Source organism: Corapipo altera, unplaced genomic scaffold, assembly GCF_003945725.1.
Source record: "Corapipo altera isolate COAL_440 unplaced genomic scaffold, ASM394572v1 1, whole genome shotgun sequence".
Taxonomy (NCBI): Eukaryota; Metazoa; Chordata; class Aves; order Passeriformes; family Pipridae; genus Corapipo; species Corapipo altera.
The window spans coordinates 13,534,271-13,549,772 of record NW_020884873.1 but is presented as its reverse complement, the minus strand read 5'-3'; the positions used below and the strand labels follow the sequence as shown (position 1 = coordinate 13,549,772).

At 46.8% G+C, this 15,502-nt stretch overlaps 1 protein-coding gene across 5 annotated transcripts in view; it reads right to left on the bottom strand.

Moving 5' to 3' along the window:
* BTBD11 (BTB domain containing 11) overlaps nt 1-15,425 on the bottom strand; it is a 193,807-nt gene extending 178,382 nt beyond the window's left edge. For all 5 annotated transcript variants that reach the window (XR_003529321.1, XM_027653526.1, XM_027653516.1 and 2 more), the window contains exon 1: nt 14,246-15,425. Coding sequence is in view for 4 of the 5 variants with exons in the window: in XM_027653526.1 (XP_027509327.1) it covers nt 14,246-15,206 (961 nt within the window). In the remaining variant the exon portion in view is untranslated. The remainder of the gene's footprint in view (nt 1-14,245) is intronic.
* Between the last annotated feature and the right edge of the window lie 77 nt (nt 15,426-15,502).

The window sequence follows — 15,502 nt, the reverse complement described above, 5'->3', positions numbered from 1 at the left end:
TTCAACAGAACTTTTCCACTCTTCACCAACCAGATCTGTCTAATGATATATTTGACCTAAATGAAACTGAAGAACACTTTCTCTCACAGTAATGATAAGCCTAAGGAAGATCACTGCAGGATGTCCTCATCAGATATTAGGAAGCAGAAATTTCAAAAAGGTTTACAGCAATACTTGAGGCCATGAAACTAAGCTGTGCTTTCATTACCAGCTGCAGAGTTTTAGGCTTGGACCTGCTGCTAAAAATCTATAGACAGGGCAAGGGAAAAATCAGCCAGTATTTCCATCCTTCTCTGTAATTTGAAACCACTGAGACATATCTCAGGGTATAAATCACACAGCTCTATAAATAAAATAAATTATGATTTTGTACTCTTTGGAAGAAAGCTGACACCAAATTCATGTAGCCAATCTAAGAAAAAATAAGCCTGGCCCATGGCCCAAGCACATAAGAAGCTCCCCCTTGTTCTCAGGGAGGAAGCTTCACCACCACCATTAGTTTGCCATTCCCTTGGGGACTTATGGCTACAAGTAGTCTACAATACACTAAATGTCTGTCTGTATATAGCACCTTCAGGTAATGAGGTAAACGTTTATTAACAGAAAGTGCTACCAGCAAAATTACTGCACATCCCCATGAAAGGGAGAGCTCCTCTTCTCAAGTAAGTAAATGGTGAAACTTCCCAGTAAGTCCCAGTCAAACCACACGGATATCCAGGACTGTTTCTTTATGCTACTTGCAGTGTCCCACTTTTTAAACGCTCGCTGTCACTTGCGTGAACTGAAGTATGACCTCTCTCTGGCACAATCTTTTTTAAAGAAAAGCTGCTACATACATATTTAAAAGCAAGTAACCTGCTACCAGAAAATACTTAGTTTTGTATAAACCAATTATTCTCTGTGGTAAAAAGATCAGATAAACACAGTTTTGAAAGCGTGTGGTTATAAGATGATTAAATGTATCATCTGGGTTCTTTTATAACAAATTAAAAGATAAAACTGAACCATTCTTTCATTTCGTATCAGGAAAGAAATCTTCCAACAAAAAACTGTCACTTAAAATCTCTTCATGAACTTCCTAATCAGTTTCAAAGTGGGGGACAAAAGTCCACTATAAAGTACATTAAGCAATTTATTGCTTCCTATTCTGTATCCACCCCACCCCCCAATAATATATAGCAAAGAAAGCAGAAAAACATCTCGGAGTCCACCAATACAAAACCAGCAAAGCTTTGCCTGTCAAAGACATCAGGATCCTTGGGGGTGCCTATAAACCACGATGTCAGGAGCCAGAGCTGCAGTTCCTGTAAGTCTGTGTGTCCCGTACATGACAAGAGCACGACTGTTTGATGAGTTCACAAAAAATATGAATGAGCACATGCAGACCTATTTCTTAAAATTCTTGCAAAATTGGAAGTTCCACTTCTTATCTAGTTTCTAAGCAAATACATTCATATATTTTTGCATGTGCCTGCCAGTTCCTCCACTATCCCCCAGCAACCTTCCAGCTGAAGGGTAGCTTTCCACCAGTTCTGGACAAGGACTACAGCACAAGGGATGGCCACTGACAACTGAAAGTGTTATGGAAACCAGAGATTTAGGAGAGGCTATATCATTTTGCCCCATGGAAGGGAAGACTGGTAGCAAGTTGAACTTTTGTCACACATTGGAGAAGCAACACAAGAGTGTGTTGAATGATGCAAAGAAACAGCACTCATCAACCCAACCCAAACATGAAGCCATCCTCGACCCCTGAGTTCTGGCCACAATTGAATAAAGGGTGGAGCCTACTCACTGTCTCAGTAGTCCATCCTGCCTCATGGCTTGCTCAGCCTTCCCTCGGGGCCTTCTCCCCACATCATGCCTGGGTACCACAGAAGGGGCCACCACCTGCCTTTCTCAGTGAGATCAAACCCTTCCCAGAGTGCACAGTGCTCAGGCAAGCACCACCAGCCTCTCAGACAAAATCAGTGATGTTAGAAAGATGACAGACCTCCAACCAAGATCTCGGTCCTGGTTAACCACAATCCCATCAGGAGAGACACGGAGGCAAAGCCTTGAAGTCCACAGCCCCTCCATGGTACTTCGCCCCCACCTCAGTCCCCACTGTCATCAGAGAGGTACAAAACACAGGTCTAAGAAAGCGAAGCACCAGCCTATGATGCACTAGCCATTACATGATGAACAAGGAAACCCACTCCCATCATTTTCAATTATGAGACCCATTTTTAGTTTTCTGTGGGTCATCCCAAGAGAGTGGGGATGATCTCCTTGGATGGAGGAAGTTAAGCTCAAATGCCCTGCATCCACTTTTAACAGAAATTGTTTGCAGCACTTAACTGCAAGAAAGCCGCAATTAATTGTGCTACAGTATCAGTGAACACACTGGTTACATCATTAGAGTCCATTATTTTCCCTCCAAGACATTACATTACTACATTATTGATGCAACAATCCAGTGTAATGAAGTGGTGCCTTGCATTCTTCTTTCTGCTTTACACCAAGTTCACAGCACTATAGCCCTGATGCCAAATTCAGTGGTTTTGTTGTTTGTTTGGTTGTGTTTTTTTCCCAGTAGGTCAAAAATTCCAGTTAACCTAAAAAACAGTTGCACAAAAAGTTAAAACACCTGTCCCTAATCACATGCAAAGGCGTGGGTTTCTATTTGATACAACTTAAAATTACAGCTATTTCTAAATATTCTACTTCAACTGTGAATATTTTTACTTCATCTGGACAGACTATTTTCAGAAAGGCATTTGAGAGAGATTATGCCAGAAAGCAGTAAATTAGCAAGCAAGCAGCTTACATAAATATTGAACTTCTTTGAAGTTAAGGGGAAAGAAAAGGAGCTGTATCCAGAAGGTAGCCACTCCTAGCGAAGAGAGTACATATGAAACCCAGGGAAGGAAGATTTGCCCATGCCAAAATTGAAAACGAAAACCTAGAGAAGTTATCATGAAAGAAGCTCAGAACAGCAAGCTCTTACTCATTCACAGGACTACTGAAAGGAATAAAGTTTATTCATGGGATACTGCAGGAAGCAGCCTCAGTTTATAGAGTGCCCATCAGCAGCAAATGGCTCTGAAGCACAGAGGCCAGAAACATCCACCACATCTTCCAGAATGCCTAGGAAAGCTGTCCAAGCAAAGCTTTGGCTAAAACATGAACCAGTGCTTCCTCTGCAATTATTAAGATGGAGTATTAATATAATCTTTAGAAACAGTCTCCATGTGCATAATCCCAGCACATTGTTTCCCAATCACTCCATGCAGTATACAGCTCCACAAACCCCCAATACCTGTTGTGAAAAGAAGAGTTACTTTATATTTACTCCTTCAGTGTTGCATCCTGGTTCTGTGCAAAAAATTCAGCAGCTGCTCAGTTTCCACTTTGCCACTCACTCCCTTGCATGGTGCAATCATAGCTTCTCCCTGGGTGCCTTCTTTCTGGGCCAAATAACACCACTCCAGTTGACTATCATCATAGTGAAACGGTCCCCTTGGGGCCCCCCAAATTTCATTATCTTTTCCACTATTTGTTCTGTTCTTTCTGGAAATCAGGCTACTAAAACTGAACAAATTACTCCAGGTTCAGAGGATGCAGGGTACTGAACTGTTCTCATTTTTCCTTATGCTGTGGCCAACATTCATGTGTTTAAATATCAACAACTATTTCAGCATGTATGCAATGCCAGCAGCACTACAAATCTTCACAGGTACAAAGATCAGAACTCATCCCAGTAATGGTCCTCAAGTCACAGTCAAGGGAGGGAGCAAACTAATAAGTCCTCATTTTCCTAACCCTCTCCCCTTTAATTGCTGTTCTTACTCCCAAAAAGGATATTTTCTCCAGAGGCTCATCCAACTCAGACTATCACACCACAAAATGTGTGAATCCCAACCCTAAAGACCCCCATGTGCCCACACCACCTTCTCACTCCAGACAGGAATATCTTGCCAGCACCGTCAGAAGTATGCAACGTGGATTGTGCAAGCAATCAATGGTACAGGTCTAAATCTGCTCAGCAGCCAGTTTTGTAGCCAGTTTCACAGTTTGGGTGTGTTTGCACTGTTTGCAGGAGGAGCAGCTATTAAGCAGACAGCAGCACTTCAGGTAAACTCCAGGGAGTCCCAAAGCATAGCCCTAGGCTGGGAAAATCAGAGCTGTCTAATCTCAAGGTGACAAAGGCAGGGGTAAGGGTTACAGAATGACATCCAAAACAAAACCTTGCCTTGGCTATGCTTTCTCCCTCCAAATGAAAGAAGTCACCTGCAATAGTGGCTGACGCCTTACCATCCAAGGCCAGCCCAAAACCTTAGAAAACACTTTGTGACTCACCAGCTCCTGCCTCACACCTCATGAAGTCTGTAATTAGAACCTCACCAGCCCTGATAAGGCAGTGTTCTTCCATCCATCTGATAACTTCGAGTCTCTCCACAACCTCAAGCTCCATCTCATGCCTTTCTCTCCCCATGACATCCTGGTCAGCAGAGAGGAGGCAGAGTCAGCAGACATCAGCATCCCCATCTGCTCTGGTGGTTTGAGGGCTCTCATCACCACAGGTCTCCTTATAAAACCTGCCAATTATCCCACGCATATGCAGTTTCTATGGGCTGAAGAGAGGTGACAGCCCATATCCTTCCTGAAGATCAATTAGACTATCGGTACGCTTAAGGGAGAATAAGCTTTGGTTAGGGTATTTTTCTCTTGTATTTAATCTTGCTTTAGAAGCATTCAGCCACCACATTTTAACTGCTGATGCATGTCAGACAGACAGCGTCACCAACTTACTTATCTTGGCTCCCAGCTTTCTGCTGCGAGAACATTGCTACCTAAGTTCTACATTATACAGGTGTTTATCTCATTCTTACATTTAAACCTGTAAAACATTTGAAACTACTCCTCCTTGTCTTACCCATCGTTTACCAAACATGCTCTTTAAGATGGAAGCAAGGCGTCGTATGCATTCACGCAGGCAGGAACTTTTCATTAAAAATAGTCCACACGTTACTGGTGTCTGCCCCTGTACTCTCTCAGCTTGCAAAACTGTTTTCACTCTCCAAAAACATTTGATGCATAAGTCAATCCTTTTGTGAGCACATTGTATAATGTAGACCTAGTTAATAGGTAAAGCACAACAGCAAAGCAACAGCAGGTCCTAACTACTGAGGGACAGCTATGTTTGGGATTGGGGTTTTTTCCATGTATATTTTGAAACTCCTCCTGCTTCTTACTGAGAGCATGTCAGATAATTAAACTGAACATCTCATTTTTAAAATCTAATTTACTTTTGAAATCCTACACTGCTGGACTATTTTTAGGATTTTTCTTATGTGGGCCAGTGGAAATAGGCTAGCCAGGTAGCACAGGGCCTCACAGGCTGCACTGAGCAGTCTTTAAAGCTGAACACCATTAATCAGTAAAACAATGGGAAAAAAATCCTTTCAAATTAGGAATAACTATCTGCACTGAAGTACTGATACTCATCTTCAATTCTGGAAGAGCTTATCTTAAGCAAAACTAAATCTGGGCCTACAGCTTTGACTCAGGAGTTTCCTTTATTTGTTACCAAATGCAAGAGCTTATCCTGGTGTTTGACAGGCTGTCCTTACCACCAAAATCAGTGGGAATGTTGCTCAAGCAAGGACTACAGGAATGAGTTTACCAGTACCTTTGGAACACCTTGTATCATACATTGCTCTGCACAAAATGTACACTAGAGAAATAACAGAAGTAGCACAAAGATACTTTTTCTGAAGCATTGAGTTTTATGATCCTTATTTTATAAGCATCAAGGGAAACAGCAGCATCAGAGATAGCTGCACCTAGACCCTAGCAATGGTCTTTCCATACTGCAACCCAGAGTAAAATAATCTACTATCCAGACTTACAGTGAATGATTCAGTCAAGCTAATTTCTGTGATGTGCTGGCATGCAAAGAAATGCCCCTGAATTACAGAAAATAAATCTTCTTAGCATTCTCCACAAAAAAACATCTCAGTAGGTACCCAAAATGACTCCAACCTCTGAAATCTCTCATTTCTGCTGGCAGCACTTGCCACTGAAGGGCTGGGGGTCCAGCATCAGTTCCCAGGCATCTGGTCCACCTCCCTGGCAGCAGCTTGCCTTACTGCCAGCCACTTTCACTGCTTACAGGTGACAGAGAAGTGAAGATGCTTCACCTGGGGCAAAGGACCTGCAGTGTGAGGAGTGCATATGGCCCACAGCCCCACAATCTCTATTTTTTCAAACCCCTGCCAGGTAACATCCCAGAGAGGGATTGCAAGACTTGCTCAGCTCTTTGCAAGAAAAAGCACTCCTCGTTCACAGCCAAACACAATACATAAAAGCAAAGGCACTACAGCCCAACAGTGTTTATCCAAAGCTACCACAGGGCCAGAGAAAATGCAAAACACTGCGGGATGCAAAGTTTCCTTCAATAATCTGACCGACTTGAAAATGCAAACGCATTCACCATACCTCTGCTGCAACCCTGGCCCTGTTCACTTCCCCCACCCGGGAGCAATATTTCACAGCAGTGAAATTTAAAAACAGGGTGGTTTTATTAATTTTAAAGCCTCGGACTCTTGCAAGCCCAGGTGCTACTCCACAGCACTCGAGGACAGAAATTGCATCCTTGAAGAGGCCTCTTCTCTAATCTTCTCGGGGGTTCCTGTTCTTCTGCTCACTCACCAGCCTGTCCCAAGACCTTTATGGCTGCGTGAAGTCCATGTGCTGTTCACATGAGCAAGATCTATCCACATAAGAGCTCTGGAAAAGCCACGTAAGGCTGTGAATTTGCTGACCCAGAGGTATTACCAGTACCTCACAGCTCAGCTGCAACGCCTCCGTGTGCTCCTATCTCCTGGCGAGCATCCCGGCCTCCCACACATCCTGCAGCACTGATCCCTCCCTGCACTTTCGCTTTCAGCTGCCTTACCACACCAGAGAAATTTATACCTGTCTCCTGTGCTTCCATGTATCTTTTGAAGGATCAACATCCATCCCTGCCTAAAGCACAACAGTCAGAAGAACCCAGTCCCCAAGCATGACACCAACGAAGTCCCCACCAGGCAGACTGTCAGACTCACCGACAAGTCAGCCACACACCACCACCACACGTGGATTTACACCAGGTTTAACACAGTGCTTTTAAGTGGCCTTGAACCAACTCGGGTGAACAAGTCCTTCCTCCCTTAAGCACCTCTGCCAGCTTGATTCATATCAGGGGAACGATCACCCATCCTGACGTCTGTTGGTACATGGGGTCTAATTTTCTTCCTGCTCCTTATTACCAATTCAGTATTGTTTAAATCGAGTCAAAGCCAATTTCTTTTCCTTATCAGTGATGAGCCAAGATAATCACCGTGGGAAACTTCAGATGTCCTGAACACCATTTCAGCTGGTCCATGTAGTTAACTGCAGGATGCCAACAGCCCTCTTACCATATTATAAAACCTCCTGGGTTGTTTCCAGGAATGATTACACCAAAAAATGGTACTGCTTACTATGAATTCAGCCTAGAAACCAAGGAAGAGAATAAAATACCATCAAGATAACAGGCACCTCTTCAACAGAGCCCAAGAAATGGTCATGTCCTGTAAGCCATGCTGTACAACTTTTTCCTCACCCACAAACTGCCATGGTAAGGATCAAAAGGATGAGTTGAGCATACCAGGTTAAATTAATTAAAATAATTGAGACAAGCCTCAGTAAGGTGTCAGCACAAGTGCCTGTGCCCCATCCATGCTGCTGAACTGATCCACATCAACGATGGTTCCTTGTTCTTCAGCAGCTCCCAGAAACATGCCCCTTACTCCTGCTGTCAGAATGAGCTGACAGCTGCCTTCTCACTGACTCATTTCACCTGACCAACAGCCTCCTCTCTTCTGCTTCTACAGGGGAGAGATGCAGCCTCCTGGCCTAATCTGATGGCCAAGAGTGACTGGCCATCAGATTGTATCTCCTCACAGCCCACAACAGCAGGATTGCTATATTACCTTCTGAGAAAAATGGGAAGCTTACGTGCTGCCAGACAGATGTAGTCACTGATAGAAACTCTTTGTTGCAGGAAATCCCTGAAAGTGAGGATGGACCAAGAGCCTCATGTGAGGCTTTGGCAGGCATAGTCCTTTATAGTGTCCGTGGTCTTTTTCAGGCTGCCCAATTGAACACCTCTGGAGAGGTAACCAAAGGTTAAGCTGGCCACACAAGCCCTGGGGTCATTTTGACTTCATCTGTACATCTTTTAAAACCTTTGAAATACTTACCAGATGAATAACAATTACAATTACTGATTTATATGGGGATGGTGCAATATGTTTTCAGTCAGGAAGTAGACAAGGACAAGAGCAAAAAAAGAAAGCAATCCCTACTTCTTCCTTATGCCTTGCCGAAGCACCCTATGCTCTGGACAAAAGAAAACATCCTGCAGACAAAGCCATGAGTGGGAGTGCTGGGATGGAGGGTCGGGCGGGACAGCACCACTGCTGAGGCTGGACAAGACAGCCCCCCCGGGAGACAGTCAGCAGGAAAATCCTGAAACTAGGATGAGACTGGGAAAGTGAACAGGCACTGATGCACACAATGAAGATCATACAACAAGTTTGGGAGATGAGAGCACTGGAAAAAATCAGCTACAGGAAACAGCTCCCTCCTCCTCTGGTGTCATCTAATCAAGCAGGGCTATCTCCTTTCACACCTTAATAGGGGAAAGCTGAGAGGAAGACCATAAAGTTTTTCTTCCAACTTCTGAGCTAGGAGAACCCAGTCCCTGACCAGAACAAGGAAGAAAAGGTTCAGGCAGTAGATGTCCCCAGCCACTGCATTACTGGGTATTTACTCTGGACAACATCAAAGATTAATGACTGATAACCATCTGCTTGGTATGTCATGCACTGCAGAAACACCAACACACTAAGTGTAGTGTCTTTTTCATTTATATTAACTTTGAGCAGTGACAGAAAAAAGAGCATTTGCAGTAGCATTAGGAAAAGGACCAAAGTTGTCCCTTATGCTCACCTGTGCCTTATGTCATCAGGTTCACAGGACAGCTGAAAGACTACATGAAGCCTGTCAGCATTCAGCAAAGAAGCCAGGAACCCAATATACTGCTAAAATTACACTGTTATTCTCCTAACACGCTCCTTATACACACAATCACATTTCCCAACCATTATTCCAAAACCTCATTTACATCAGAAACTAAGCAATGTAGCTGCAGCCCAAAAACTCCCTGGCGTGGCCAAGGCTATAAATGCTATTAAGGTACTTTCCAACATGACAAAGAGAATAATCATATTGCAAACATCAGCTTTATGATTATTCTGGGTGCTTCTAGTATAACCATTTCTGGGATTTTTATTTTTTTTTATGTTATACTCATAACTGAAACAATTATATGAATCAAAACATCCAGAGGGAAACAAACATTCATCAGCCAGTCAGTCAAACCTCAACCTCCCACTGGGTCTCTATTTTCCAATCCCAACACTGCTCCTTCTCAAGGAGTCCTCTCAAGGCAACAGAGGTCTTCAACGAGCTGATTATCCTTCTGTCCCGCTTCTGCCAACACCAGCTGTTCAAGCAACTCACCCCATTACAGAGAAGGAACACAGTTTTCCCACTGCCATCCCAGCTCACCAGCATCAGCAGCCACAAATCACAAACAGGCACAACCTTCTGCAGTTTGGAGCATGGAGGGAACAAATTCTCAACCTGTTCAGAGAGGTTGTGGAAGTTTGCTGTTAACATTTTTCCCATCTGTTCCAGGGCACTTGAATCCCTTGCCAAGAGGTTGACATAAGTGGTGGTGCAACAAACGATGTGTATTTTTTACTTGATTCTCTTATCTGTTAACCTCCCAAGCAAAGACCTCCAAGTATAACATACTGGTGCATATAAGAAACTTCAACTGTATTCCTTTTTTATTTTCTTACTAGCAAAAAATATGATTGCAATATAATGGGGGGGAAAGGATATTCTTGAAATCACAGTTTAAACAAAGCCCAAGAAGAAGGCATAAAATTCCATTTCATGCACAAATATTCCTCCATCATCATCGCTGAAATAAGTTTTAGATTGATTTTTACATTGCTCCTAAAACCACAATGGCATCCTGAATGGTACAATTACAACAGAAAGCAGAGAAGTAACAGGTAACAGTATGCTCTCCAGTAAAAGAAGGGTATGGTCTCTACATACACACACATATGTATACATATGTATCAAAACTTAAAAGCATTTACTGATTTGGTTAAGCTGTGCTAAAATATTAGTATTGCTCATTTGCTCAGAGTCCCTGAAGTTTGCCTGGATTAGAAGAGGTTGAGGTTAAACTGAAGTTAGCTGACACGTGTCAGCCGAGCCAGACCTAATCCTGGGTTTCTTACTAGTTGTTGTGTCTTCTTCTCTAAATAATATTAAGAAGGGGAAGAAACCACAGTGACACAGTTGGGTTCCAAATAACTATTTTTAGAAACTGTACACAAACAAACAAGGCAGAGTTGTGCATGCTGGCTGCCCCACAGAAAATTCCTCTCCGTGATCCCCACCTCCCTGTCTGTGCCCCTCCAGACCTCTGCCCTTCCCACCATGAATCCTGCCACATAAGATAAGGAGACTCCTAAGACTGAAACAGGAAAACCCCATTTTCTTAACTCTAAGTGTTGTCTAATCCATTCCTCCTCCTGGTAAAAAGGACCTTCATAATACAGTGTAGGTGACTTTGTGCTACTTGGACTTGCCATTTCCTGTTAAAACAATATAGATGGACTTACTCCTGTGATTGGCACTGAATCCAAGACCTGTGGAAACTCCCCATTCATTTCAAAGCAATTCTTGGATCTGGCCTAAAAGTAAGAGTTTGATGAGCAATAAAGAAACTAAAATAATATTGCTTAAACCACAGAGGTGCCAGCTTTTACTGCCTTTCATTGAGCACACAGTATTTTGCTCCCACTGTTCCAAGGGAAATAACACTCTGTGCAACTGTTATAGGATGTAAAATGTGTACTGTGCTGTTCAGACAGAGCTCGTAATTGAAACATTTAAGTGTCAGTGAAATCCCAAACGTGAAGTTTTTAATTTTCATTCAACCATGATGTTAAAATTTGGGGAGGGGGGAGGGAGTGGAGTGTAAATTAGTACCTCAGAGTGCTTTTAAGGTCTATTCTTTAAGATATAATAATCGGAAAGATAAGCTCAGTCAATACGCCAGCAGCTGATGGCATACTGCAGCGGATTGCTGCCACGGCACTGCCTGCTTCTCCTTTGTCACCCCTATTCCTTTTCCCACACAAGAGGTTATCAAGAGGCTTATCAAGGAGATGTGTCCTGCTGCCTGCAACACGCGAAGAAGTGCCACTACCTTCATCCACAGGCTTTCAACCCTGCAAGAGGAATGAGCAGGCTCCTGTCGGAGAGCAGGGCTCCCGTTGAGGCAGTTGTACAAGTTCAGGCCAGATGTACCCAAAAGAAGACCCACAGGCTCAAGGGCTCATGGAAAGAACCAGCTCAGACATCTTTATCTGAAGGAGCATGACCATCATTTACAGGAAGGAGAAGGTTATCTTGCAATACTGTTCTTATTCAGCAGCTTCCCAGATGACCAAGTATGACATCAGGCTAAAAAACCTCATCCGAAACCACTAAACGCTCTCCACAACTTACAAGGAAGCCCTGAAAGGCTGGTTTGTGTCTTGCAGATTCTTAGACCATCTTCCCCAACACTCGTGTTCACAGACTATATTAAAGCAATCTTGAACTACATCACGCGCAAACTCATGTTCCTCACATACTTGCATCCCATGATCTACACGGGTTGCCTGTTTCACTGTCTGGGTGGACTTTAAGGTGCTGGATTTAGCCTGGAAAATTATTAAAGGTTTGACATTTGCCTCCCAGAGAGACAGCACCTCTCCTCCCAGAAACCTGCCTGCAGACAAGGTACTGCTAGGGAATCTGCTTTTGCACTGCTTTCCATCCCCCACCTTCACTCAGTTCATACCAGCCATGGTACCTCCAGAAAGGACCCACCATCACTTCTCGTTCACACCTGATGGACCAAACACACTGATTTCAGTGCTTGTGTGTTCACGTGCCACCCAGCTGGGCGGGTGGCATTTACTGAACCTCGAGAGTACAAGACCTGTGTCTTCTCCTGGAGCAGACAGATGTGAGACGTCTGTTACCTATTAAGTTGCATTATCATGGTGTTTCAAGTACTGAGTACAGAGGAAGGATGAGCTTGTGGTTAAGCCACTATACTGAGATGTAGCTTCCAGCAGTCCAAGCCTCCTACCACAGACTGCCCCAATAGTTTCAAGCAGGTCAAATAATCTCTCACATCAGACTTCCCCACCTTTTTTAAGTGCCTGAGAAGGAAACGTTTGCAACTAACCAGGGAGCACTCAAGACATCAAAATGGTGAGGACTATATAAACAGATATATATCTCACTGGCGAAGAAACAGGCTGATGTGTTTGAAGGTTTCTAATGGCTGGTTTAGTTGCCATGAAAGTACTTAAGAGTATGTAACACGCCCTTGGATTAAATCTAAATAAACATAAACAGCAGTAAAAAATGGCCTGGCTCTTGCTTGCACCTGTAACTCTAAATATATTTAACAGGATGCCAAACTTCATTGTATAAGATGATAAAAAGCAAAACAACATTACAGTCATTTGCATGAGAAGCAGGGAGACACAGGGAGAGAGGCAAAACAAAATGGACAACTTGCTAGAGTCTGATTCAAAAATTTTAAAAAATGCTATTTGCTCGAGTCAGGACTAAGCTACCAAGGAGATTCATGGCAGGTAAAGCTACAACAAAATGGAGATGAAAACTGTGTATTGAGTCCCTAGAAGTGAGATAAATGAGGGTCAGAATGAAGTTCATTTAAATCCACTGAGCTGATACAGAGGGAGTTAGAGAGAGCCGCAAAACAAAATGAAAGGCTCAGTAGGAGCCTGCACAGCCAGTGCTGCAATGTCAGAAACGCAACACAGTGCCATCTGAAACCTACAGGCACAGTAGCAGGACTCAAGGAAAAAAACAACGGTGGCACTCCTTGGGAAGCCATGCCTGCCTGCGACAGCGCTGGAATAACACACGAGGGTCCCACAACACAAGCCCCTGATTGCGGATGCGTTTGGAGGGGAGGTTCAGCAAAGCCTCTGGGGAGGACATCCACTGCTGGGGTAAAACCACCAGAGGAATATAACCAAACCACGTCTATTTACACCAGGGAGAAGAATCTGCCCTTTTCTTTCACTCCCACTTGGCATCCTCCTTTGGGTCTCTTATGGCATAGAAGGTGTCTTAAGACAATAGATAATTAGCTGTAATGCATCCTCTGTGGCTATAACAACTTAACAAGGCTTATCTGTAGACGTGATCTAGGCTTCCAGTTATCCTTGTTCTCCCAGTTTCCTTCCTCTCCCCTTCTCCAGTATTTGCATCTCAGCTTGACAGGTATTTTGAATTTAAGCTTAATAAAAGTGTTTGCATGTGTCTGTGCACGCTTATGAGAAGGTAAGAAAAAAAACACCCGATTTTAACTCTGCCTCCCCGAGACTCGGCTCGTTCCATTTTCCCTTCCCTGACAAACAGAGGGAGCTGAAACAAGAAACGTCAACTTTGGAATGCTGCTCTATCGAAAGATAACTTATTAAAAATATTGGATTCTTCGCTTGAAAAGCGAAGGGAAAAAAATGTCCAGGAAGTTGATGCATCACCGTGTTGCATCTGTGTCAGGCTCTGGGTAAACATGCAGCAACATGAACGAAATCTGTCCAGAAAGACTGCATTTCAGCGCCAACCACGCAATCGCTGGCCAAACCACTGCATATGTAACAAAGTTTGATCTCGCCTGCGAGTGCTCAGCTGCACTTCTGCCGTTTCCTGTGGAAAACTGAAGCTCTGAACCACTGCCTCTCACCCAGCCCTGCCGGCACGCCGACCAGCCGCCCCCTAAACCCACACGCAACCCTCCACGGCGGCCGGGCGGTCGGGCAGCCCCGGCAGAGCCAGGCGGGGGATGCTCGGCAGCTCCCCTCCATCCTGCCCGCGTGGGGCAGCGCCGTGCAGGGGCAGCCGCGCCGCGGTGCCCGCTCCTGCCTCCGCGGCCACCCCATCCCCGGCGGCAGGTGCGGCGGCGGGGCCCGCCCAGCGCCCGGGGGCCCGCCCGGCGCAACAGGTGGTCGGTGGCGCCCGGTCCCGCCCGGCGGCCGCGCTCACTCACCGCTGGCATTCTTTCCGCAGATGAGATGCTGGTAGGGCTGCAGCAAGCCCCAGAGCTCGGGGTCGTTGTTGACCGTCTGCTCCAGCGCCTCCAGGGTGAAGCGGGGCGCCTCGCCGCCCTCCTTCTCCTTCTCGGCCGGGGCGGCGGCGGCGGCGGCCGGAGGGCGGCCGGGCGGCGGGAGCGGGGCGGCAGGGCCGGCCAGGACCCGCGCGTGGATGTCGCGGAACAGGCTCTCGGTGCCCGCCGTGAGGTAGATGGCGGCGTGCTCGTGGATGCGCAGGGCCACGCGGCTGTCCACCATCCAGCGGTAGAACTTGCCCACGGAGAAGGCCAGTCCGCACCGGGCCGACTTGCCGCGGCTGAAGCGGTCGCCGCCGCTGCTGCTCATGTTGTAGAGGGAGAGGGCGCCCAGGGCGGCCGCCGTGCAGCGGGCCGCCAGCGTCCAGCCCAGGACGATCTCCATGGCGCTCCGCACCTCGTGCTTGGTGCACTTGGCGAAGCGGAGGCTCAGCCGCTGCGCCTCCCGGGCGATGCGCACCAGCGCCCGGCTCACCAGCGTCGAGAGCCGCGCCGCCGCATCCCGGCTCCCGGGGCTGGCGGCGCCCGGCGCCCGCGGCTCCCGGCGCGGCGGCGGCGGCAGCAGCAGTGCCTCCACCTCCTCCAGGCTCCAGGGGACCTCCTCAAGGTCGGGCAGGAGCCGGGAGCACTGCTGCCCCGCGCAGTCCAGCACCTCGGAGTCTTCCGCTAGGACGGTGTTGACGGTGTCGAAGCTGTTGTGCCGACTGTGCATGGAGTCAGTTAGGTGCGGCCAGCAGCTTCCTCCATAGGGGTACGCGGGGTGCGAATCCGAGCAGCACAGCGACAAGTTGGAGGAGCGCACCGAGTCCGCCGCGCCACCATACCCGGAGTCCAGCGTCAGGTCTTCCAGCGTCCTCACCGCCGTCTTACCTCTCCGGGCCATCGCCGCACTTCATGCTGCACCCGCGGGACCCGGGCGGGGAGCGGCTCACGGGAACGCGGGGGGGGACACACCAGCGAGGGGGCGCGGCGTGACCCGCCGGCCGCTTCGCTTCGCCCCGTTCCGCCAGACGGCAGCGAAGCGGCGGTGCTGCTCTGCTGCTGCCGCCGGCCGAGCCCCGCTCCCGGCCCGGCTCCCGCTCGCACTCCGGCTCCTGCACTGCGCCGCCGGCCCGACACCGCAGCGCAGCGCCGGCCAGCGGCGCGGGGGGGGCGGGGCTATGCAAAGCGCCGCCGGCT